General features: G+C 43.6%; 1 protein-coding gene across 2 annotated transcripts in view; it reads left to right on the forward strand.

Moving 5' to 3' along the window:
• The first annotated feature begins 219 nt into the window (after positions 1–219).
• Positions 220–26,680, forward strand: part of pdzrn3b (PDZ domain containing RING finger 3b) — a 94,541-nt gene continuing 68,080 nt past the window's right edge. The window contains exons 1-3 of one of the 2 annotated variants that reach the window (XM_062395037.1): positions 220–1,065; positions 7,482–7,568; positions 9,928–10,035. In XM_062395037.1, the coding sequence (XP_062251021.1) occupies positions 352–1,065; positions 7,482–7,568; positions 9,928–10,035 (909 nt within the window). In that variant the 5' untranslated portion in view covers positions 220–351. The remainder of the gene's footprint in view (positions 1,066–7,481; positions 7,569–9,927; positions 10,036–26,680) is intronic. The other variant, XM_062395046.1, reaches the window with a different exon arrangement.

The raw sequence follows: 26,680 nt of genomic DNA on the forward strand, positions 1-26,680 counted from the left end.
TCAACTTTTTTTTCAGATTGGGTCTTTTTTTATTTTGTACTACCACAAAATAACTGATCTACTAGATCAAGTGAACTAAAGTTATTCCTCTCAGAGTTTAAAACTTTTTTCCCAACTTTTAAAGTGTGACTTTCCGAGGCGGACCTGAAGGCATCAAAAGTGTGTGTCAATTAGCGGAGCCGAGTGTAGCGCTCAGTGTGTGTGTGCGTGTGTGTGAGGGGAGACAGAGAGAGCCCAGTGTGTGTGTGAGAGCTTCACCAATGACCAGCTGAAAACAACCACTGCTCCGACTCTGATCCGCGGGGGTGGGAGCGCACAAGTTCGGATTTGGACTTTTTTCTTGTGAAAACCATGGGATTCGAGCTGGACCGCTTCAAGGGCACCGTGGACCCGGACTTCAAATGCAACTTGTGCAACAAAGTGCTGGAGGACCCGCTGACGACTCCGTGCGGCCACGTCTTCTGCTCCGGCTGCGTGCTGCCCTGGGTGGTGCAGCAGAGCAGCTGCCCCGTCAAATGTCAGCGGATCTCCGCCAAGGAGCTGAACCACGTCCTGCCGCTGAAGAACCTCATCCTGAAGCTGGAGATCAGATGTGACAACCACGCGCAGGGCTGCGACGCGGTGGTGAGGCTGCAGCATCTGGCCGAGCACACCGAGATGTGCGAGTACAGCCCGGCCAAGTGCCGGAACCGGGGCTGCGGCGAGGTGCTCACCCTGCGGGACGTGGACGCTCACGCGCGGGAGACTTGCGACTACAGGCCGGCGGGGATCTGCGAGGGCGGCTGCGGGCTGATGCTCACCCACAGGGAGCAGACGTCGGGCGGCCACTGCTGCCTGGGAGCCCTGAAGGCGCACAACAGCGCGCTGCACTGCAAGATCCTCAGCCTGGACCGGGAGTTCAAGAAGCAGACCATCAAAGCCAACAAGAGGGAGAAGACGCTGCTGGCGCAACTGTCCTCCGTGCACAGCGAGCTGCAGATGACTGCGCTGAAGTATCAGAAGAAATTCACCGAGTACAGCGAGAGGATCGACTCCCTCACCGAGACCGTGGCTTTCTCCTGCAAGGTAACTTTCCTCTCTCAGGGAACTTTCCCCCCTCTGGAATCCGCTGTTCATTCTCCCTCTCTTTGAGAAGAAACCTGCAGATTTACCACAAAATGCATGAAACAGCAAGGAAAACTGCAAAACACACACTTGCACCTCACAAAGTGTATTAGAACATCAACAACCGAACCTCAACTGAAGCGTTTTTCACTTAAACATATACTTGAAACACGGTTGAGTCAAGCTGCTCTATAAATGTTGGTGATCCAACTTTACAGGCTTTAAAATGTCAAATGCATTCTGGGACTCAGTATCTCACTTTCATTGGGCCTCCATGTTGTTTTGGCTCAGTGTGGACCGACTTCTTCTTTAGGTTTTACCTCATCACAGATGCAAATAGAAGACAAGCTGATTCTTTTTTTATTTTTTTCCGTCCTGTTCCCCCCTGTGAAACCAACTTTTTCAGGAGTTAGTTTCCCCCTGTGAGTGTCAGGGATGTCAGCTGTGCCTCTGGCCAGCTGGCAGTCCTTGGGTGGGGGTGCAGGGCCAAATATTTACTGCATTTCTGTACACAACAAGGGCCGGTCTCCGGCTCTACTGTATGTCCCGCTGTAGCAGCATGCTTGGTTGAGCCTTTCTGTCATCGGCCATTTGAAGTTCTGTGAGTGTGGTGGAAGATATAGATTTCCAATAGGGGCCCCAGCAGCCAGTAGAAGAACTTCTGAGGGCCCGAATGTCCTATTGACAGACACTGTTTTTGGAGATAGTGAACACAGTGATCGTGAGAAAGATTTGATGAGTGCTCCCGTCCGTTTCACACTGTTCAAAGATGAAGCATTTCTCATAAATCTCACGTTAATAAAAGTACGTACATCCCTTGGGCCTTTGGTTAAACAATACATTCATACTACTAACCCCCTCCCTGCCTTTTTTAAGCTTTAACAATCTCTGTACTGTGGGCATGAGGGTGCCGGTGTAAACAGGAAGCATTTGGTTGTGTTTTGCAGAAATGGGCTGATTGCTCGAATAACATCTCATCTTCTACCCACGTAAGCAGTTGCATCATTGTAAAATGCAGAATTTAACTGCACAACATCTGCTAGCAAAGACAACAGTCGGCAACGCTTGCAACTGATTATCCATGTTTCGTGCTACACTGGTCCTGCCAGGTGTTTTCCTCTGTAAGGGGGTCATGTGATAGGTAACTGACTAATCAGCCATGGCTTCGATAGTGGCCAGAAAAGACCCAATCAGCAAGCGGTCGTGAGTGCCTACATCCTCGTTTCCAAACGTCTCGGCTTCTGCTCGTCCAGATCAAATTAAAGTTTTCAAACTAAAGCGGGGCCAGCAGCGTTTCTACACGTCTCTGTTTTAATACTCTGGAGTATAGTGTGGACGTCAGGCGTATCTGTAGCAGAGTTGATGCGTTTCCAAAACGAAAACAAAACAGTGTGGGTGAAGCCTTAGGATGTTTTGATGGCTCTTGGTAATTCTCAGCATCATAAAGGATGCACTTAGGCCTATAATGAATTGAATTATGAATGAATATGGTGTGTGGCTGCGCTGCTGCGGTGGGGCGGGGTCACATTGTCTAATAAGGCTTAGTTAATAGAAAAGCCTGTCCAAGAAGAGGAGGAACAATTTGCACAGATTGAACAGACACCGCTGACAGTTGAAGGATGAAAGTGAAGTGAGGATGAAAGTTCCGTGTCATCCACGTAATCAGTGAGTGGGATCTTTATCTCCGGTGTTGTGCTCATTTCGTTTCCCACCTCTTAATTCCCTGTTTTTGTCAGTGAAGTTTCTCACACAAGTGGCTTCTCACAAAGACTTCACTCTTCTCTCCATTATCTCTGTCTTTTTTTCCTGGCTCTGTGATTTCATTTATTCATTACGGGCTCATGTTCTCGGCAACACGAGTTCCAGTAGACTGGTGAATTGCACAATAAAAGCACCGATGCAGGGAAATGGTGGAATCGCTCACGCTGGTGTGGAGAAGCTTGCTGGGCCCGAAGCACAGCTGGTCATCATGGTTGGTTTGACAGTGGCATAAGTGCTTCCACTGAGATATATGCTTCCAGTGCTGAGTTACCACCACCCAGTGTAAACAGGCAGACAACTGAAACGCACCGTACGTGGAAGATGTGGGAATTCTTCCGGAAATCCTCCATGGAGGACAAGGAGAGGCATTTTTGTGAATGATGTGGTTTGTCTGAAAAGTTTTCTTTCATTGGGTTCAGCCGAGCAGCGAACAGGATGGTTCAGTGTGAAAATCAGTGTGAAATAGCATCACAGGTGAGATTAGTTCTGGGAAGCAGGCGAGTTGCAGACTATGGCGGGAACTCTCTGAGACCCTATAGCTGGATATATGCTTCTGTTTCAATAGGCTGTGGTGGAACCATATGGGCTCTGAGGTTACGTGGTACCTGATGTGTGCCTTTCCCAAAAAAGAACTAATGTTTGGGGTGTAGACATGTCATGTGCATACAGCAACACGTGTGACCTGCTGCTTGTGTTTTCCTGTGCATGTTTTGGTCTTTCTGACCTTTTGTGGCCTGTTGAGTGCAAAGACGACAATAAGGAGGTTAAAACCTTGATCACAGATGTGTAAAGCAAACGTTCACAAAAATTGGGACCGGACTTTCTCCGGAGTTTGCCTTCCACACATGAACAACCCAGCAGGATATTCTCTGCTCAGACACATTCACAAGAAGGACATCTGAAAAGTGTTTGGGTGACGGGCGATACAACAGCTGTGTGGTTCATGTGTTTCTGTTTACAGCTCCTCCACTCCTGCGTCGGCCCTCATCACCTAAAGTCTCTGTCTTTCCAAGTTGACATCTTCCAAGGCTGTCTTCACAGTGTCTGGCTCTGTCTCTCTCTTTCATCCTGAGATATTTGTATCCTCTTTGGTGTTTTCAGTGTAACACATTTTTTTCCCAGTTCAACACGCCCACTCACTCGCAGTGAATCCTCCACATAATCTCCTGTGTATTCTCACGTGGGCTCATTCAGACATCGTGCCGAGTTTTTACCGAGAGGCTGGGCCAGGAGAAACTCAGCAGAGCATCCGCACCAACTGACTTGGACATTTGCGTTCCTACATACAGATTTCCCGGATAATCTCCTAAAATCACCGCCTGAAAGCGGCTTTAGAATGACTGTATGTAAACACAGCGATTACACAACAGGCTTCTACACATTAAGTTACCTGGAAGAAACTGCACAACCTCAAATCTGTGTTTCTTGCTGTGGGGAATATAAGATATAATACGGCCTCATCCTATACAGCACAGAGTACATCTAGTGCTGTGCAGGTGATATAACTGTGTGAAATCTGACCCCCGCCTATAAATCAGAATCTGCCGTTGACGCCTGGAGTCGACTATAAATCCATGTTAACTTCCTTTTTGTGATTTGAATGATCAGTTGATCGTTGATCAGTCAGATTAGATGAGATTTATGGCCTATTAAACATTACTCAGGAGGGAAGATCAGGTTTTGACTTTCATGATGGCTTCCTTCAAAGTCCCAGTGAGCCAGCATTGACAACAGCACGCAGCTGGAACCGTAAAATGAAGTGCATCCATCTCCAGCTGTGTTACACAATACTAAATGTCTGCGGTGGGAAGGCTCTATAATCCAGATTTTCGGTGACACATTTGTTCCTCGAATCACTGTCAAATTGTGAATACAGACCCATCATGTCATGCGACGTCTGACGGGTAACCCACTTTACTTTGTTTTTGAGTTCCTGTCACTCTTCGTCTTAACGCGTCCTCAGCCAGATGGAGGATTTTCTTAAGACATTAACATCAGACGCCGACTGCGAGGGAGATCAGGTTTGGCCTGGCTACGTGGAATAACTGACTGAAGTTTCCAAGAATAGCTCTTTTTTTAAAAACATGTTAAACTCCTTCGGTGAGCTAGGAAAGGGCGATAAACCAAAGCGAAAACAAAAAGGAGCTCAGATCCGACAGTGGTTCACTTCAGGGCTGCTAGAACTGCTGTCCCACTTTCCATTGAGCCACAGATCTCTGTTTTGAACCGAGCCTCCTCTGTAGCTGCTGCGGACGAAAGTGTTTGCGCTCCGTGATGTGATAAAGGGCATCGATCAAAATCACAAGGCATCAGACAGATTGAAGCTGCATTGAATTTGATCTGGGTAATCAGCGGCCTAATCTGATTAGACTAATTGTGGACTAATTTTAAAGCCTGAATCTACAAGATAAGTTAATAGACTAATGTGCTCCATTAGTTATCTCTCACGCATGGGTGTCAATTGAATATGATATTAATAAATGGCTTGTAGAAGTACAACCCTTCTAGAAATTGACGATGATGCGGTTTCCGTTGAATACATGCATCATCTTCACTCAGTTATTATCTCCTGATTGATTTGAAATCCATCATACCTTCCCTGCCCTGAAATCCCTCAGATGACCAGGTCACAGAGTTTCTCTTCTTGGCTCTCAGGCCAACAGTGCATGAATCAATATTTCCTTTTACGTTCTACATCTAAGTAGCTACTCTATAATTAGATGCTCTATGTTGAGAGGAGGAAGACAGAGGGGAAGGCAGTGTGACGGAGGACAGACTCGGAAAGTGTGACTGGTGCTGAGGTGAGGCTCGCTGCGACTGTGCCAAGTCACCAGAGAGCAGCAGCCCGAAGTTTCACTGCAACTTTGCCTTCTTTCTGTGCTCTTTTTTCCTTCTTCTTCATCTTTTTCGTCTTCTTCCTCCTCTTCTTCTTCTTCCCCCTCTCCTTCGTCTTCATCATCTTTCCCCTGTCCTTTCCTTTCTTCTGATTTTTCTTCTCCTTCCTCTTCCTCTTATCTTTCACTTCTCCTTTGTGTTCTCTTTCTTCTCCTTCTTGCTCTTCTTCTTCATCTTCTCCTTCCTTCCCCTCCTCTTCTTTCTCCTTCTGTCGTCCCTTTTTTCCTTCTTGCTCCTCTTCATCCTCTCTTTTTTCCTCTCCTTCCTTTTCCTTCTCTCCTTCATCTTCTCCTTCTTCCTCCTATTCTTTCCATCTTTGTTCTTGTACTTCTATTATTTTTCTTCCTCCTTTTGTACTTCTTCTTCATCCTCTTCCGCCTCTCTATTCTCCTCCTCCCAGTAAAGTTTTGTTTACTTGACACGTGTTTCCCCCATGTCCACATGATCTTGATTTGGTCGCAAGGACATTTTATTTTTTATCACCTAGGCATACCTAAAGTTTTAGGAAATGCTCAACCTCCTGAAGGGATTCACTTGTTTTCTTGGAGATCAGAGCTTAGCTCGAGTGTTTGCAGATGTGGTAAAAAAAAATAAATTACTGAGTTTATTTGAATGGCTCTCGTAGACGACATGTGAAAACACCTTTAAAATTCTTCCGGCTTGTTTTGAGGCTTGTGGCAGTTACAGCTTAATTATCCTGTCGTTTTATTGGTGTTAAATTCTGAGTCATATCCAGCTCATTATTCACCTAACGGCCAACTGTCCTCCCGTTGACAATAACGGCTGTAGGGACCATAATATGGAAGCATGTGTCACTAATGTGTCTGTGACACTGAGCAGGAGTGGACATTCCAGCATGACCCGACAAGCACATGACGGTCGTTTTAGCCTATATGGCAGTGAGGGCACTGTACATGCCAATAATATCTGCTTTATATTTAGTCCCACTATGCAGCGGCATACTGGAGTGGCAGCTGAAATTATGCTACCTCATAACTCCCCTCTAAGTCCTGCTAAAAAAAACAGATTAAGAGCTGACTAGGCGAGTTTCCCAGCGTTCTTCATGTCATGTTGCGACTGGGTAAGAGGTCCGCTGGTGTATTATTTACATAGGACAACGGTTTGCGGGAGGGAAGGGCTGGCGGCTCCTCTTTGAAACGCTCACTTTTGCTCTTTGGGCTAAGCCTGGGGTACGGTGAAACTTAGACCTGAGCGACTGGAGGGAAAATACCCGATCCAGTTCGCGACCATTCGCCAGCAACAGTTGTCGTTGTAGCTGGTGACATCTACAGCTGCATTTAAATCTTCCATTTCCTGCAGCTTGTAAGGCATTGTTAACTCTGTGAGTTGTTATCGTTTAGCTCTCGAGGTTGCACTCTTCGAAATTGCAGTTTTGCTATAAAATTGATTATCTGCTCAGCCCGAGTGAAGATGGGAATAAAGAGGTGTCATTAAGCCAATCTCTTCAGTTACTCCCCTTAATGTGCGGGGGAATGGTGTCATTAACTTTGTCCTGCCCCTGCACCTTGCTCCATCTGTTATGTTTTGTGTTTCAGCCCCTCAATTATTGGCTAATAAGGAAATATTCTTCCGTGTCCTGTTCTTCCTCTCCACGTAGTCGGCTCCATCAATCTGTCGCTCACCTGGAGCTAATGATAGATTATAAGGAATAACCTCCTGCCATCTCTTTGTTCACGTGTCTCTCCTCTGTCTGTTCGTAGGAAGGCGAGACAAAAAGCTTGACGGTTGTCCTTCTCCGTGAGGGCGGATCTCTGGGTTTTAACATCGTAGGAGGAAGGCCATGCGCGGTAGGTTTAAAAGCCGAGCGATCTTTGGGGGGTTTTCATCTCCCTCGGTGATCAGCCAAGTGTCGTATGGCAAGCAAGGAATGAATAGCACATACTTAAGAGCTCCACGAGCTCTCTGTGTACTGACTGACACAGCTTAGTCATGCATGTGTTTTGTAGTCTGTGGATAGATGGACCGCATCTATCAAGTTTTTATTGTGTTTATATATTGGTCTGGTTTAGCGGATTTGGCATCGCAGGTTAAAAAAATGTATAATTAGTTTTATGAGAGTTAAATCTGGGATTACGGCTTCGACCGCAGTTGTTTTGTCTCTAATTGAGGGGATTTCGGTGGTGAGGTAAACACAGAGGAGTGGAAAGGGGTCTCTCATTCCGCCCCTGAACCTTTCACAGCCACAATGTTTCCTGCCTCGGGGCGCTGAAGTGAAAGTCATTAATGATCCTGCTTGTCTGCTGAGTGACGGGTTGAAAATATCTCTGCGCTGGGTTCAACGCTGTCTTCCATACATGGATCTCCTTTCTGCCGATCCTATTGAAATGGTGTTCCCCCGAATCCCTTTCACCGGGACTGCCCTCTCAAACTGTTACGGGGCACTTTTTCCACCGCCACAGTGAAGCACATTTCTGTCGTGATGTTTAACAGAGTGAAACTTTCTATTGCGGGAAACTATAAACGTTTTTTTTGTCTGTGTGTGTTTACCCGACTCCATGGTCTAGTAGATTTGCAGCCTTGCTCACTGTTGTGACAGAACCCATGTATCAAACTCAACCAGAAGAGAGCGGAGATGATACTTGGCCTTTTCTTTCCCTGCTAGCCTCAAATCAACAGTCTGTGTAAGAAGCTATTCATTAAAATGGAAATAGCTAATTTCCCTGTAGCCTCACACAAGAGCGTTTCATGTGGCTGTTATTTTGGCATGGCTTGGTAGGAGCAATCAGCAGCCAGGTTTTGTGGTCTCTTGAAGGGCTAGTTTGTCCACAGCTCTCAAGATAGGAGTAATTGTACGGCAGAGGAGTGAGCCTGTTGAACCTTTGCTGCAAATTCACTGTACTTGATGCCACTGAAAGAGGAAGCAGAGCAGAAATGACTAATTAGAGTTTGCACTGTGACTGTGGGGTTTCCTCAAGTGTCCCTTTTTTAATTGCTGTTGTTCTGCTCGCTACCACTCAATAGGGTGGTTAAAATGTCTTTTTTGTTGTTAAATCAACAATAGGGCTGGGCAATTAAACAATTTCAATAATTATAGCAATTAAATTTCCTCGATCATCAATAGTGTTATTGAAAAAGTTTAATTATATATTGATATAATGCTCAGGAGGGCTAACTAATAATTGATCTACCTCGGATTTATAAAATGTTTTGCTCTGTTTAAAACCTCAACCTTCACTCTGGAGCACAAATCTCTGTTTAAATTTAAAAGAAATAATGTAACATTTAACGTTAAATATTGCCATTTCAATTGCGACACACTCAGTAAAAGGTATTTGGTTGGTGAGTTCAACCTACTTTAATGTGTATATGAAATCCCTGAGCTTTTTAAAAGTAGTTTTACACAGTTTTATTTATTCAATGTTTGTTCTAGTGTCGCAATGGGTGGGTGATCTGATGATTTCATATTGTTAACCATCTTAAAGCAAAGTGTAGATAACAACATTTCATGTCCTACTTATTCCCAATTCACCCACATAGTGTTGATCCATGTAACATTTACAAACCAACAAAAACCTAAACTCCTGGATAGTTATGCTGACTGGCCAGAATTGATCTCTTTCATGTATGATATATACTTTATGTTTATCCAACGTGAAATAACAGCATGGCGGATGAGGAGCTGGTGCCAAAAAGGACTCAATGACTGCAGTGTGGCTCAGTCAGATATTTCTTCTATTTGTTGACTTTGTCGGGCTATGATTGGCATTTCTAAGGTAATGCGAGTGTTTCAACCCGACCCATATGCACATCACAAGCTCCTGAAACATAAACACTCATCTCTGACTAAAAGCTGCTTTTATCAAAAATTGATAAAAGCAGCTACTCTATTATTTTGTGAAACATCTTTTGTTAAAATGATTTCAGCTTTATTTAGTATTCAAAAGAAAGTTTAACTCTGGTTTGAATGACCTGTTTGTTAATGGAATATTTTGTTTTAAACAGATAAGTCCACAGGATGAGTGGAATCAGGATATTCTCTCCAGTACATGTCAAAAAGTGGGAAGGAAGGTCACAATACAGATTGATCATGTGTATAAAAGATAGTGATATTTTTGCCCACCCTTTGTCCACACTACTTCTCTCCTTAACAATTAAAGCTCTGTGCTTTGTTTATGTTGGAGATAATAACTGCTGTTTATTTCACAGGATGATAATGACGGCACTTCAAATGAAGGGATCTATGTATCCAAGATCGTCGAGGATGGTCCAGCGGACAAGGAAGGAGGCCTTCAAATCCACGACAGAATAATCGAGGTATGTGTAGCCCACCCTGTCGTGTTTCCTGGAGCAGGAAAACAATGTGGAAGTCAATGTAGTGTAGATGTGGAACTTGGATTATGTGACAGCTGCTGTCTGCCCTATAAAGCAGACGAGAGCGAGGAAGCACGAGACCATCACTCCATATTTCTATTCCAGTGACCTCTGGAAATGAAACCCGGGCTGAAAGCAGCGAATGTGACGCATCGCATGAGCATTTTACATGTTGGGCTTTTATTTCAGCTCCAAATGGTAAATCCTGCAGACAGCTCAAGTTTCGACACGTACTTCTACCAATCAACACTCAGGCAAAGCCTTTGTTAAGTGGGGCATCACTGCAGATATGCCGAGATAAACCTGAGGCGAGGATGGCTGTCTTTGGTTTTGCTGAGTGAGACGGAGCCCTGCGTTCGCTTCCTCGCTGACAAATCCCTTGTGACAGTGCTGCCGTGTAGCGTCCTCAAACCCTTTAAACAGAATCTCGTGTGGAAGAGCCGGCTCACCCCGAGGTCAACTCGAGGGATGCATCCAGAAACTCAACATCACAAAGGTTGCTTTTATAGAACAGTTGTCAGCCAGGATCTCACACAATGGCTGCATTGAACAATGAGATGAATGTGGACTATGAGTCTGTATTTCCAAGTGCAGCAGGAGGACAAATATGGTTTGTCATAAGCTTTATTGTCAAACCTAAGTGAAATTGCTCCCAGGGCTTTTTGACCATCACATCGCTCGCAGAGATGTTTTTGAGGAGAGTTTACAAGAAAAGAAGATGCCAACATCTGGGCTCTGTTGATTGTTCTATCCTGTCATTCATGCAGTCAAATGCAAACGACCTACCTCACCCTGGGGTCTTCAATAACGTTGCAATCATTGCAACACCATACCGAGGATGTGACATGGCCTCTTTTAAATTTTCTTCAAGTAACCCAGTAAAGGGTCTCACAGCTCACTGCAACTTGAGATCTGCCATGAGATCCCTTAACAGGTTGAGCCAGCAGTTCACCTGGATCCGGGTGTCTCGAGGTCACACAGAGACTGCATTTGGGCCACTAGCAGGATGACGAACATGAATCAGTGGTAGTGTGTGTTTGCGTCCATCTGTAGTGTCTGTTTTTACGAGCTTGCGTGCATCTGCGAGCGCAACGAGGAAGGGTAAAGTCATGTTTACGGGCCAGATGTTGCCGTATTTTGTTACTTGAGACCGTATCTTGTGGTGGATTTAGTGTTCCACTCACAGCCATTCGGGTAATTCGCTTTAGGATAATGCTGCACTTGTGTTTGTCTTGTTTCTGAGCCATTGTGAATGAAGTCACGAAATCTCTCCGACAAGGAAAACACATGAGCACAGAGGACGTGGAAAGCCTAAGGAGGTAGCACAGCACGCTATTAAGTGACCCTTTCTTTACAAGAGATGAGGGATTAGTGGAAAAAAACCAACCAAATAAATCACTCAGCCATTGAAATAGAGATGTATAGACGACACAGAGTTGTTGTTCCACATTGGAGCTTGTCATCGGATGGGAAACCTGATAGTGGAGGTAGTTCATATTTCGAAAATAATTTCCCTTTGTTAGCTTATTTAAGCAACAAATTTCCATGTCATGATTTGTAAGATCACAATATGAAATGCAACATCATTGTGACATGTTTATAGTTTAGTGGGTTGCATCTTTAACCTCCGGCTATTGGTTCTGTGGTTGACAATGGTGAATCAAAGGAATTTAATCCCAGGCACCTAAAGGCAGTTTCATCTTCGGGTTTTGACCTTCTGGCCTGAAACCAACAGTTTGTATCTTTGTCTTATTTAAAATCTTGTGTGGGACGTGGTGCGTTAGAAAAGCAGAAGCCTACTAATGTGGTTTCTCATCACACCTTATACTTATACACCAAATACTGCGTGACCTCACTGGTTGTCACATATTATAGCTATAGAAATTGTTCTAGTTGATGGTTGGTAATATATTTCGTGAAGATTCTTTCAAACTAAAGTATATACACATAAAGATACCATAGTTGATTGAGAGAAGAATTAATCCTTGGTTGTGGATGTGAGGTATTTTGGTGTAGTCAAAGTGCTGTTTGATGTATCATTTCTTAAATTTTAAGACAGTATGTTGATTATTTTTTAATAAAGTTTTTAATTTTACAGTCTGGCCAGAGATTCATCAAGGCTGCTCCTGACCACAATGGTTACAATCAATCCATCATTTAATTGATGTCTTGAGTGTGAATTGGCACTGACAAAGTGAAAAGGTTTGAATCACCAGTTTAAACCTCATTGAGTTATCTCTTGTCTGTTTAAGGTGAGGCGTGTCTCTCGGTTTAAACCTTTCTGATTTATCCAATACTTTGAAATTCTGCATTCTATCAACCACTTCTTGAATCCATTTTGAAGTTTTGTTTGTTTAGTTTTATTGGAAGCATTGTGGTTGTGGAACCAACTCAAAACACAACACTGACACATTGTCACCTTATAAAGTAGGCACGATGAATATGTCAGCAATAGCGCTTCCATGTTTACATGTTAGGGTTAGACAGACGCAGAGCAACGTTTGCATTTAATTTGGAATCATATTTCAGGAGTCCCAAACAATAAGACCAATGCTCTTTATCTTTTTAGCTCTGGTTTTATCTCCACCAACTTCAGAGGGAAATATCTTTATCTTCTAAATCCTTTACATTTTTTGTAAGCTAGCATGCAGCATATGGTGAGTTAATCAAGTCATTTTTTTTTTTATCAATACTGTAATTTTCCATGACAGTGCAATTGAAAACGTTTGTTTCTTTCTCAAACCCATGAAATGCGGCTTAGTGGCAAACAGAGGTGATAATTTTGACAGCCACAACGCTGCTGTGGGGATCAGCCGCTCTGCAAAAGGACAATCGTGTTACATGGAGAAGTGAAAAGAGCGCTCGCTTCTGGAGGCAGAAGAACCACAGCTCCGTCAAGAGCCGCAGCGCTGTTTTCTCTTCCTGCAGCAGAGGTGTTAGTTCCAGTAAGTCTATATGGATGTAACATGTACATGATGATCCACAGCTACTCCTTCTATAACAGGCTCTTAGCGGGGGAGTGTGATGGCAGATGGCCGTCCTCTAACGCAGCTACAGGCTGGTATGATTCAGCACATGAATGCCTCCTTGTTCATCCAGACATTTTTCTCATAAAAACCTTGAGGTGTGTTTGCTTTTGCTCCGCAAGCTGAAAAATGGTAGCACTCTGGTCGGGATCTGTCTGCCACGGTTAGATAAATAAGTTTGGATTCAGTTTAATAGTTGGACCTGTCGAGAACTTAGGGCTTTTTCTTTAGCCATGCTCTGCTGGCTTTGATAATTTATGATTCTGTACTTGCAAGTTGTTTACCATGTCAATGTAACCCTTGTACTTAGTTTTCTCTCTTGCTTCCCATCAAGTACTGCCGGATGTACGATTTCTGAGCATAAACATATTCCCACTAAAATGACTTTCATCAAGCCTGTTTTGCTTGTGCAATATGACTAAACCCATGTTGCAAGGGCAGAATGACTGTGCAGGAGCTCTCAGGGTGAAGGGGATGTTTTTCTGTGTGGGCTCCTGAGTGTGAAAATAGGAAGAGAATGGAGACGCCCGGGCTGCTGTTGTAAATGTCGCCTTGTAAATCCTCAGCAAACATTCCCAGGTCGCCGAGGGTGAACAGCAACAACCACTTTAAAATAAACTGACATTGGGAGATGCCAGCTCCAATATGGAGGATGGGTTTGTGTGTTGTTTTTGGGGGGGGGTTGGATGAAGGGCTAACCAACTAGTGTCCCAACTATGTAACTTGTCATTAGAATTTGAAAATGAAAATTGGAAGGAGAGCATTCAACACAAATAATGTTTTTATTCAGTGTCAACTACTCAACATGCGACAGGGCGTCTTAAAAATTTGAGCCCAAAACAGCAGGAGTGTTTACGCTGGCACAGTTTTGTAACAGATGATGCAAGTCGGATTAACTGGCTTTGCATCTGTGCATTTAACCTGTTAGAGATGCATCATGCATTTTTTATTTGGCTTATTTTACTTGAGGACGAGCAGGAGGAATGTGGTGAAAAAGAGCTAGGGGTCACGATTAAATGTGTCTGAAATGCAAAAGAGGCTGCTCTAAATACAGTGACTTCATTGGTGGCGAGACTAGATCAACTTCATTATGCTTGATGGATCCTCTTCTTATTAGCATATTGCTACAGCTTATACTGCTTATTATCAAAGATCCATGAGGCTAAAGTTAATAACATTGTAAATGTTGTAAATGAATGTGGTATGTGACTGTGACCCTCTTTCAGGCAGCACATGTGTTGTTTCTTTCTTGTCATTAGCCGTGTGAGTTGCGAGGTTACCCACAGTGAGCCACTAAACACCTCAAACTGCCCTGCAGCTACTTAAGTATCGAATCACCGGGCCAGAGACAGCTTGAAAGCCAAGCCAGATAGCACTTAACAGTGACTGACAGAAATGTGAGGCGAGCTCTAGTGGAGGCGGGTCGGAGGCGTGCATGTCAATGAGCCTTTATTCTTCTCCAGGGCGAGGAAGATTGAGATACTTGAAGGATTTTGTGAGAAATCGGAGGCAAGTCGCTGCCCTTTTCAGCCAATCGGGGCTAAAAGTTTCCTTTAAGACTTTTTAAGAGCGTAATGACAAAAGTCAGGTCAGTTTTTTGGTTGATTTAGGGAATGATCAGTACTGTAACCCTACTTTCAAGCATACTATTCCGAGTTCAGAATGAAACTGTTTACCTGATGATTCCACTCATGATTGTTGGGTTCAGCCTTGGTTGCTTGAAGTTTAATACGTTTCTACAGCATGACTGATATAAGAGTTGGCCTATAATTTTGGATGATATTAGCCCTATCAGGATTTGATTATATTTGCCGATATAAAAACTTATATTTGACAGACTAAGCAATGCAGAAAATATGTGCATTTTTGTTGAGTTTACATAAATTTTTTTGTTTATATATGGTTGTATTTTGGTTTTATTTTTAATTAGTTACTTATTATAAAGTTTACCGTTAAACTGTAGAATATCCTGGGAAAAAAGCGTCAGTTACATTTCATGAGGACTTTTTAGGAATCACCGACATTTAAAAAAAATGATATATTTTAAAAAAAAATTGGCTTTTACTGTTTTACTGAATCTGCCTAAAGGGGATTTTAGGAGACTTTTTAGATAAATAAAAAGTCTCGTTGAGTAGTGAATGGGAGAATGGTGCGATTGACTTCACGCCTACTGTCCCCAATAAGTTGTTGCAGCACATGGCATCAACAGCAGGGCATGTGCCTAAAGTTCTTTTAGGTGTTATTTCTGACCCGGAGGGCTACAAGGAACAGACATAGAAGTTGTTTCTCTAAGGGAATCACATGTTGTTTGGCATTTCTGAGGCAAGAAGCGACCCTTTGTCAGACTCTTTATTAGATTTTGGCCCCTGCGCAGGCAGTGAGTTTATTCCCCAGATGGGCAGGCCAGGCAGAATGTGGCCCCGCTCCGCTGCTCCTGTCTGGCCCGTAGACGGGATGAATCCACCCAAGGCTAAGCGGGGCCAATCCTAGCAGTGAGCCACATTCCTGTGCCCCGTGGTCCAGCTGAGGCCGGAGCAGGACATTAACAACAAATCTAACTTTAAAGAGTCAGTTTAATCAGCTTCTGGTGGTGGCTGCATGCTGCTGCCCTTTGCTGAGCTGGTTATAAGAAGCGAAGACAAGCACATCTTTGTTTCCCCCGCTCCATTTGGGGGGGAAAGAGGAAAAATAAGTTTTTAAGATGTGGAGTCGTGTCAGTCTAGTGAGGGTGTGAGGTGAGCTTGTGCTTTGCTCCAGCCAAGAGGCGGCTTTTGTGTTTGTCCCTCGCCACACACAGAATATTGTACTTTCCACTCAGTTTAAAAGGCTTGCGTCCTCAAAGGCGAGCCGACACTCAATGATTTTGCAGAGACACACAGTCTGGGCCTACTGTAAATGTGTTTGCTCTGCTCCAGCCCAGTCTCAGCCGGCTCCTTGTTCATCAGGGCTAGTGGCTTAATTTATGGCTCCTGAAAGGTTTTGAGGGGGGCAGAAATAGACAGTTGTCATTACGGCTAATTTTCCTGCCTATCAATCACAGGCCTTGTGTAAATGGATCAGCAACAATCGGCTCAGGTTGCTCTGCCAGCTGCTTCTCATGTCAGCCCCTGACCCCCAAGCACAGACTGCCCACTGACTCCTAATTAACTACCCTCAATTAAACCCTAATAGGCTGATTAACAGACCCTTAGTTGTGCTGTAATGGCCCGTCGTTTCCTCCCAGTGCTCCTCTGAAATGCATCCTGACTGCAGCATGTTAATCACCGCCCACTCGCTGGCTCTCTCTCTCGCTACCTCTGTCCGTTCCAGTGTCTCTCTCCCTCTATCTGTCCAGCAGGGCAGAGTTGTGCATGTTCAAATTCCTGAGATAAATAGACTGATGCACAGATAATCACAATAAATAAATTCCTGACCCATTCTCTTTTCTAAAATGATCAGTCTAAGTGTTTACATAACATTTGAAACACCTTGGAATTTGAACAAAACTATTAAAACAACTGTAAAATGAACTCTCTCGCAAAAAACATAAATAATGTTTCTTAACTGATCCATGACCAACAAACATTAAAAATTGCATGTTCTTATAGTTAAAGTTTTTATTTTTGATATTTTTAAAGTTATTTGACATAAGAATCCTCCTACCTCCTCAGTAGCTGTTCTTAAGCGTTCTGTCCAATTACCTAGTCTTTCAATTGTCAAGTTGAAAAAGGCTTAAAAAAAATAGTCCCCAATTTCAAACCTGTCAACTCCTTATGTGAGGGAATAACATGTATTCATCATGTAGCATTTGGTCCTCGAAACAATTTCTGCATCTATCTATTTTTGGAATAAAATGTCATTGATACGAAACCAGTTTTATAATTAATTTGTCATTTTAAACCTCAGTAAACATACCGAGCATGGTTTCATTTTCTCATTTTAGAGAATTTGATGCTTTTCTATCTCATATATAGAATTTATCCAAAATTAAATAATCATTATTTGCTGCCTTAAATCCTATATAAAATATCTTTTGTCAAATTGGCAGCAAAATGTCTCGACCACAGTTGTTATGTGCATCTCCACTGTGGTTGAGTCTTATTCCATTCCTCTTGTAACCGCAGTTCCCAAAAAGTTTTGTAGCTGCACCAAAATAATACAACACGCCAAAGTAGCTTTCTTAATATTTAACATGATCACAGCATGTATCTCACAAGGGAACCCAATGGGAATGGGAATCAGTGGCACAATCCCCCAAAACCATCATCCTAATAGAAGTGTTGACATTTTCCACCAGATTTATGTTTATGTTGCTTGTAGACCACAGTTTAAAACTGTTTCTACATTTTCAAAGTTGTAAATCTTTGGTTTGTGCTGCAGACTAGGCAGAAATGTTGGAGACTCGACGTCTTACTCATCTCTGTAGGTGGGAAACTCTGCAGGGACACAACAATACTTCACTGTATCCGATTGGATCAAATAACACTACTTACCATTAGTCCTGTATAGAGGAAGTTTATCCCACTTAGAGCTGATAGATAGAGCAGTATAATAGCAAAGATAAAAACTTAATGAGGAGTGTTAAAAGGGAATGCTCCATGCAGAGAAGTCAATTAGGTGGAGAAGCAGGCTGCCACCACCCAATATTAGAACTTTATGAATAAATCACGAGATGTTGACAAGCACGCAGCTTTGTTTGTGGAAGTTTTCCAGTTACATTTCAATAGCCACGTACATTGTGTATAATTTCAGCTGAACAAAGCGTTGAGTTGGCTAACCTGACACGACAACTGGATTCCTGCAAGTGTGTTTTACGAGCGGTGCCAACATGGTTATGATACACAGAGGGACTTTCCTACTTTAAGACACAGTTTCCGTCTCTTGACTTGTTGGCAGCAGATGTTTGTTTCTATGGAAATGGCCATAGGCTGACAGTGATTTAAACATGGTGTGTGTGGCACTGTGCGATCCAACATTGGTCCTTCCAGAGATTATAGGTTATAGATTTCACTCATCAATCAAAGTGCCGGAGTGCGCTTGTCTCCCCTCTCATATGGAACCGTTACAGTCGCCACTTCAGTGAGATGATGAAGTGGACTTCACTTCTTCTCCCCATGACTTTTAACCCAACTGGCTGTTAATCATGTACTGTCGGCTCGACTCCTTTTTGGTTTCTTCTTTTTTTCGCAGTTGCATGAATACTCAGAAGTGAAATCTGAGATTTTAAAACTTCTCTTAATCATTCTCCAACTCAAGTTCAGCCCTTAAGGTCTCAATAAATTCCATTCTGAAGCACAAAGGTCTAAACTCATTAAACTTTGTTGTTCCTCGCAACTTTAACAAAGTGCAAGACTAGCCATCAACAAGGACAGCAGAGTTATACAGAGGAGGTTAGGTCAGAGCTAATTCTTTGTATTCTACCTGTTGGCCTGCCTTGAGGTACTCTACATTCTCTGTGAGGTGAGGGGACTTGCCTCAGGTTGCAGCCTTCGCTTGGATCAGTCGGAGACGGAGTGTGACGAATGTGGTGCGGCAGGTTCAGCGTGCAATCAGCAGTCTGGAGCACTCAGTCTCAACTTAATGCAAATGAATCTGACCTGTTACGATACGTTTGGCTCCTGCTACTCGGACCAACTGTCAGTCTTGGTGTGTTTTAGGTGGAATATGTGTAGGCTGCCATGTGTCGCCGTAAGAGTCACTAACACAGTGATATTTGTGCACAGTAGAAGCATTGTATTTGTTCTACATTTGTTTATTTGATTTGATACAGGGTGGCTGCGTGTCCTCAAAAAGTCTTAAATTCAATTTTACAAATAAAAGGCCTTAGAAATATTAAATTTTCTTTAATTCAAATTAGATGAGTTACATTTTTTTGAGGCACGCCAACATGAAAATGTCTCCCCTCTGCCAGACCAAAGGAGAGGACAAATCCTTGGTTCTGGTTTGCTCTGCCTTGTTAGTCTGTCTCTGGTTAAGTTTATGGTCTAAACCAATGCCTTTCCAATCAGCCTTCTAACTAGCTTATTGGCAAGTTTAACAATAAGTGACTTTAGAACGATGAGTACTTGTGGTGGTTATAGCCAGTTCCTGGTATGAAGCAAACCGCATTGTGTGTTTAAAGTCTGAGAAACTCGGATCATCGCGGTTGAGTCTAATGGACATGAATGTGCTTGCTTGGAAACACATTTCATTTACAGGTTAGGTTTTTCCATCGCAAGTTTGGTCTTAAAAAGTCCTAAATATAAGTTTTTTATTTTGGTAGACTCCCTGTGGATGATGCACAGCGCTTCTACTGACTGAAAATGAAAGTAACGTTTTCATGCTGCCCGTATTTACTGGTCTTTGGGCCTATTCTCTTATACTCCATATTTTGAACAATTGCTTAAATTGAACTAATCACCAAAGTTACTCAGCCACTTCAACATTCACCACATTGCATGGTTTATCTCTGCACACAGGACCTTTCTAAAGTCTTTCAGTCCCTCACATCCCATGTGCCGGTCCGACCTTCAGAACAAGAGTGAGACTGTTATGAAGCCTTGCAAGTCTAATCAGCCTCCGCACGCTGCAGCACTGAGGCCGCGGCCGCTGCCAGCAGATGTTAGATTTCATTAGAACTCAACAGATGCAAAACACACAGGGCTGACATCACCGTACATAATTTTCCCTCCTGTACATGACAGATGTTCAGTGATATCCGAGCTAATTGGACCACATGAACACACATATTTTGCAGAGAACTATGGCTTATGTGCCTTAACTTTACATGTTTGTTTAGTCTTGCAGTGTAAAATGAATATGAACACCTGCTCTTTTTTCTCCTTCACTTTGCCGGCTAATCCCGATGACACAACCCGCTGCCGAGTCGCCAACGCTCCCACTCTCCCCAGCCTCCCTCTGAGGTCTGAAGCTCCCCTCCATTCAGCAGCCAGCTAGTGGAACTGACGGCCGCTGCGCAGCCTTTTCTCATGCAAATGTGTGCAAATAGAAAACATTGTTCGTAAGCGTGGTTCTCCGTCTGTTACGCCGCTATGCGCTGGCCTTTCTCTTGTTCCCCTGGGAGAGATGTTCCTTTTCAAGTGTTACCTCTCTGTCTCATTCAAGACTTCCTCTTCCCTTTAGAAAAACAGCCCGGAGGAACGGCCAGAGCTGGCTCATTGAACAGGCTTTTCAGAGACAGGGAGTAAAAAAAAAGAAAAAAGGGAGAGAGATGTTCCGCAGGCGCCTCCCACAGACACCCCACCCTCTGAGGATGAGTTATTCTATAGTGGGAAGTGAAGGGTTCTCTCCCTTTACTCCCCTTCCCTGAGAATATACAGGTGCTTTCCTCGTAAGAGCACACTTCCTTGTCTTCTAGTTCCACATATGTGCAGTGATATATGCCATATGCTCTGCATCACTGAGTAACCAGAAAAAAATACAGCTTTTCCCTGAGTCATCACCGAATAACTTGCTAGACGCTACTAGGGTTTCTAATCACACTATTCAGAGGCCATTTGTGAAAAGGTGTTGAGTTATGCAGTGGAACAAAACAGAGCGAGCGTGCAATTTAATGAAAAGCATATGTTTAATCACTTGTCTCCTCTATTCACGCTGATCCACTGTGCATTTTGTCCTCCACCTAAAATGGTACACCTTGTACCTGGGGTCGAATAGGTTCTGTCCACAAATTCCTGTAGATTAGTACGACGGTGCTTAGGAAGGGAAAATAACTTGCAGGCTCAGGAGAAGCCCCGGACCACCGGGTGAGAGCGCAGAGCCCCGTGCCAAGGTCAACGCCAAGGTGTCAGTAAAGATACCTGTGCTCCCCGCTAACAGAGGCCTGCTTTGATTAGAACCTCAGCAAGAATATATGTAGCATTTTAATCAGAGACGTATGCCAGTGGACGCACAGTGCCAGCCATTTTGTCTTGGAGTGAGATCCACAAAGATTTTTTCCCCCTCGTCTTCTCTCCGTATTCCGGCTGAGTGCTCGGCCAAATGCGTGATTGATATGTGCAGGTGGTAGAGGATATTCCCCTGAGAGCGAACTCCCAGCAAACTTAAAAGAGAATATTTTCCCTCTTTGCCACTTTGTGAAAACAGCAGACTCAAACTTGGAGCAGGCCAGGAAAAGAAAGAATTAATTGAATGTGTAACGTCTCTAACGCCATGCCTATCCTGGCTGGACAATAGGCCTTTGTAAGTCCATTGTGGTTTATTTTTTTCTTCAGTGCCTTGGGTTTACTTTTAAACACAGGGAAATTAAGCCTTTTTGTCACTACAGTTTCCATTCTCCCGTCTTTTCTGTGACAGTTTACCTTGCGATTAAATGGAAGGAGGCAGCGAGTGCCAAGAGGGAAGATGGAAAATAGTTTTGCAAGGGTAAGGCAGGGAGGCTTCTCGTCTGCAGCGGGCGGCGGTGTTCCAGTTTGTGTGTGTGTGCATCGGTGAGTCCACATAAACTGAGATAACCTTTTTAAAACTCTTGTTACATAGAAGTGGAACGCAGTCGCATACCTGGCACAAAGATGAAGTTTTAAGCTTTAAGGTATAATCCAAAAGTAAATAGAGTTTGGTCATCTTTGTTCAGCCGCAATAGCACTCATCTAAGTTTCTAACGTTAGGGTTAGGTTCAAGGTTTGGGGTTAACCTGAAACCTTCTTGAATTCTCGATTTCCTAAGCACAAGGTCAGAATCATCTCTCAGACACGTCCTAGATTCAGAACAGATATCTATGTTCTCTTTTGTTTTCATATCATATAGCATCATCTGGCCCTATTCTGCCAGGACACGCTCTCTTGGCGATAACAGAACAAAAACAACAGATAAATATGAGAGTTCAGGAATCCAGCCTCCTGAAACAGGGCAGATGTAGATAACAAAGAATTTTGGAAATGCTATCACTCAGTTTGTCTTTGAAACACTGTGGGTAGACATTACATTCAATGTAGTTCTGTAATTTAAATCCCAAAATGTCTTCTTTTTCGTCTGTCAATACCAAGAGTCAGTGAATGTCATTACTTTTTCTTTGCCTTTTTATTAAAGAAGATTACCTGTAGTCTTTCCCGGAGAAAGGGAGCCTGTGAAAGAACAAGGCTGGTTTTCACGCTGTGGCCTCGCTGCTCTCTAGCCATGCTATATCAGGCCAACAGCTGCTGTCTCTCAGCGAAGGCATGCTGAGTGCCGGGGCTTGGTTTCCACACACAGCGGCTCTTACACAAGGCCCTTTATTTTTGGGCTTATGGCTTACAGAAAACACACGCACAACTCCAGCTCTATCTTGGATTTTATTAGTAGAAGAGATGAAACAGTTTATTCATGTCTGACGGGAAACCCTCAGCTGTCAACTGTAATGTTTGCTGTGTAGTGTAGTCTGTGTAGTCTGAAGCTGAAGATTCAAACAAGGTATCTCAGGTAAAGGGTATGCGTTGTGCTACACTACTCAAATTCCTTGAATCCGAGCCGAAGAAATGTAAGACATCTCCCAGCTGTCCCTTGGCACATCAAGACAAGGCCTTTATCAGATTTTTGAGTTTGAGCTGGTGCAGTTTGAACAGCTTGACAACGAATGCCACTTGGACCACCACCCGGGATAAAGTCCCTCCTTACATCTGTACATGTCACAACTTTCCTCCACTTTCTAAAAGCTTAGGATTTTATGGTTGCTTTAATTTTTCTGAACATTATCACCACTCGAAAAAAATAACCATTTGTGGCTTAATTGCCTAATTCTGTACATAAAGGTTAAAAAATATGAAAACTTCTGTCTCAGCTGGACCTCCTCCCAGTCCCTTACCTCCAAGTAGCCGCCTTGCTCCTGCAGACACACCGCAACCGCAGCACGTAATACTGACATACTCTCCTGCGCCTAGAAAAGCCTTAACTCCTCCTGCAAGAAACATTTCCACTTCCAGAACTCAAACATAATTCAAACAATAATTAGGAAATGTTCATGGCACCGACTAACCCGTAAGTTCACGATTCAGGTTGGGGTTAGAGAGAGAAGTGGTTCCAGACTGTTAATGTCTGTCACAGCAGAGTCAGAGCCCTGTGATTATTTTGGTGCAAAGGTCCAAATAAACCCAGAGCGGGTCACGACCTCACTGATCTGAACCAAATGTGCTGGGCTTTGTGACCTTTGTTTAAAGACTTAGCGTGCTGAGTGGCGGGATATGACTGGCTGTAGACCTTTTCTGTTTTTCTTCCAATATCACTGTCTCGTAAGCTCGTCACTGGCAGAACATTCCAACAGTGAGAACAGGACTGCGCACAAGGCTGTATCTGCTCTCAAGTTTATTTACCCAACATCATTTGTCAAGGAGTCATCGGGCAGGTTTTTAGACAAATATACAAATCCTTACTTGAGCCCACCTTTTGAAGGCTCCTTCAAAATGTGTCTAGCCAAATGCCTTTCACATCGATCACAATCCATTTGCGGTCGGATTTGTTTTTCATCTCTCCTGAAGGTGGATTAAAACCGTACCATCAGCATGTACTTCGCATGTCCGTTCAAGTGGGCAAACACAGTTCATTATCATGGGATTCCTTTGAAGGGTGAGCGATTCATCAACCGATGAAAGTCAACACTTTCAAACACGTTCAAAGCCCTAAAGGACTCCATCAAGCGTGCCGTAGCCATCTCTCTGCTTCTCTACCGCAGAACAATTTACATGGCCCTCCGAACTCAGTCAATATTTATGTAAGCTTGTACATTAGGGGCTGGCTGACAAAGCTCGGATCCGACGACTCTTTCATCTGTGACCTTCCTCTGACTCGGCTCACAGAATTCTTCTAACTAGGCTGGGGTTAATCAGATGTCAGGCTGGTTGCTCGCCAGGTACTGCAGTGCAGCTTCACACATGGGGGCCAAGGCTTTTGCACACCCGCCCCCGTGGCTTACCTATTGGACTTACCCCCGACTTTTCCCTTCACTCTGATGCATTGCAGGGACAGAAGTTAAATTCCTTTTAGCGTGCAGATACTAACAGGGAATGACGGACAGGACAGGAGTGGGAGGATGGGGCCAGGAATCGAAGAGTTCACATCCACCGAGAACACATAATTCTGCCCAGATTCTTTTTGTGCAGATCTCTATGACCATAAAATGTTTCTTAATCTATTATTCATCTCGATGTGCTGCCTTACATATGATGGCTCTAAGTAATATTTCTTGGCAGATGAAGCTAACTTTTTTTTGCAATTGTAAAAATGTATTTATGCAAACACAACGTCCCTAAGAATGGTTAAGACGTGGCTCTGCTGGCCGAAGAAAAACGATTCCTCACCTTTTTGTGTTAAAGAACATGCCAACCCGATGAGGTCAAGGGCCATAAAGGGCCACCACTGCTAGCGGTATGACGAGGGCTATGTTGAGGACCTTGCAGCAAGCTCGTATTCTGGTACTTAATGTTTACAGACTAGAACAGGCATTAACTTTCCCCTCACAATTGCTGGAAATGTTTTCTCAGATGTTTATGCACTCATTTGTCTGGCAGTAAACGCACAAAATCACCGTCATTCATAAATGGCTGCTGTGGTTATGTGTCTCCGCCTCTCTCTGCTGTGTTGCAGCCCATGAATTAAATTACATGATGCAGAAACTCTAGGGGGCCAGACTAGAGACTCCACTCACTCGGTGGTGAGGGGCGGTGAAATAACACTCCTGGTTAGCCTTTTCCAAGAGCATTCTCTGCCATAATGCTGAAATGACAAGTAGCTGCTTTCGACTTTGAAAGCCTCACACTCTCACTCGTCTCGCTGTCTCCCACACTGTCTCCTCCAGTGTTTGCTCAGATGGTTCTCTCCTCATCTTGAGCGCACATTTATTCTCTTTATTCTCCAAACCTCTGATTAATCAAGTATGACTCTCTGAGGAAAAAATTCAACTCGGTGGTTTTGATGCTTCAGTTCTTGTCGGTGTGTCCAAATAAGGAATGCTCGGAGCTAAATATTAAGTCTGGACTTCAGGGGGAGAAGTGAATGTCATCCTGTTGCATGAATGCATGAATGGTGTTATTGTAATGTCTTACATTCAAGTGACTCAGAATTCCATATATACTCAGTTAATCCAAATGGATACCTTTGTGTTAACTTGACAGATGCATGACATGGAAATTAGATAGCACACCTTTTTAATGAAGTGTAGCGTTGTGTGATTTTCCCCAGCATGTGTCTGTGGGCTAGCACCTCAGGACTGTACATAAAGTTCACAGTTTGACATCAACAACTCCAGTGAACAACAAGAGGGTTCATTTGGGGAGAGGCGCCACTTGGCTGCATAGTATTTACATCCCTTCAACAGGGATTAAGGTAATCTTCAACTTGCATCACCCATTTGTAGTGTCGCCCAGCTACCCCTTGTTTGCGGTGTCTACCAAGGAGGATGCTGCTGCGCGGGCTTTTACAGCTGACTGAGCAGTTTGTCCAGCTCCTACACAGAGCTAAAGTCAACACGGAGGTAAACCGGTCTCTTCTCATCAAAAAGACTCATCCAGCCGGAACCAGAGGAAGAACGCTCGCCCACCGACACATGATTCACTTTAGTCAGTTAGCCTGTTCGTTAAAAAAATAGTTTTTTCTTTTTCGTACCTCTGCAAAAAATATCTTTCCTTTGTGCCATTCGTTCCAGAGCTTGATCTATAAATAGAAAACAAGCGTGTCTTAAAAACGAAAAGTGTTACGGCCTTGATAAAGGAATGAGGCTGTCTACACGTCAAAGTGATCAAGAACACTCGAGGCTCAAGAGGACAGAACTTGGAGCTGAGATCCAGCAGCACCTGAGACTGATTATAAATTATTCAGCGCTGAATCAATGATAAGAACACAAAGATCTCCCTCTTGGCCACATTCCTTTTAATAGCCTGCACCATTTAGCCATAAGCCGTGGACTCTGTATATAAAATCAGGTTCTTGCTTCGGAGCCAAGTAAAGAAATAACATTTTACCATGTCAAGCTTAATAACTCATGTGTCCACGTCCCAAACCCCAAGGTAATACAGTATGGAAATAGCCTGGCGAGGAATGCATCATTTACGTATTTAGTTTTATGAAACTATAAATCAGCCCGTGTGCAGGGCTCAGGTTTTTAGGATTTGTTAGTTTAGAACAATAACAACATTTATCAGCGGGGGGGAGTGGACACAGTGCTAAAGAGGTACCTGCGAAGGGAAACATTTGTCTTGTTTTAAATGGTACATCTCTTGTGTTTCTGACCTCCTCAAAGATTCTGCAAAGGACTTTTTGTCGGAACAACTGAAGAATATGCTTTTGTGAACACTTTTACAGAGTGCTGAAGTTTTGGATGATAGAAACGCTAATAAAGTGAGATCCTGGGATGCAGAGTAATGTATCGGCTCTAGACGTTTTGCTGTTGATTGGGCTTTTCATGAGGTGCAACACTTTCAGCTTGCGCCTAAGGAGCAATTTGCACGCTGATTATCAAGTGTGACATCACCATCTTGTCAAGTCTGCACAAAGGGTTTGTTGAGGCAGTGAAGGGAGCTTTGTATATTATAAAACAAGAAGGAACAAAGGAGGGGATGGTGCATGTATTGTCACCTTAAAGAGAGCTTGAGAAAACATTCCTTTACAGTTTCCCATCT

Source organism: Platichthys flesus, chromosome 2 (genome assembly GCF_949316205.1).
Source record: "Platichthys flesus chromosome 2, fPlaFle2.1, whole genome shotgun sequence".
Classification (NCBI taxonomy): domain Eukaryota; kingdom Metazoa; phylum Chordata; class Actinopteri; order Pleuronectiformes; family Pleuronectidae; genus Platichthys; species Platichthys flesus.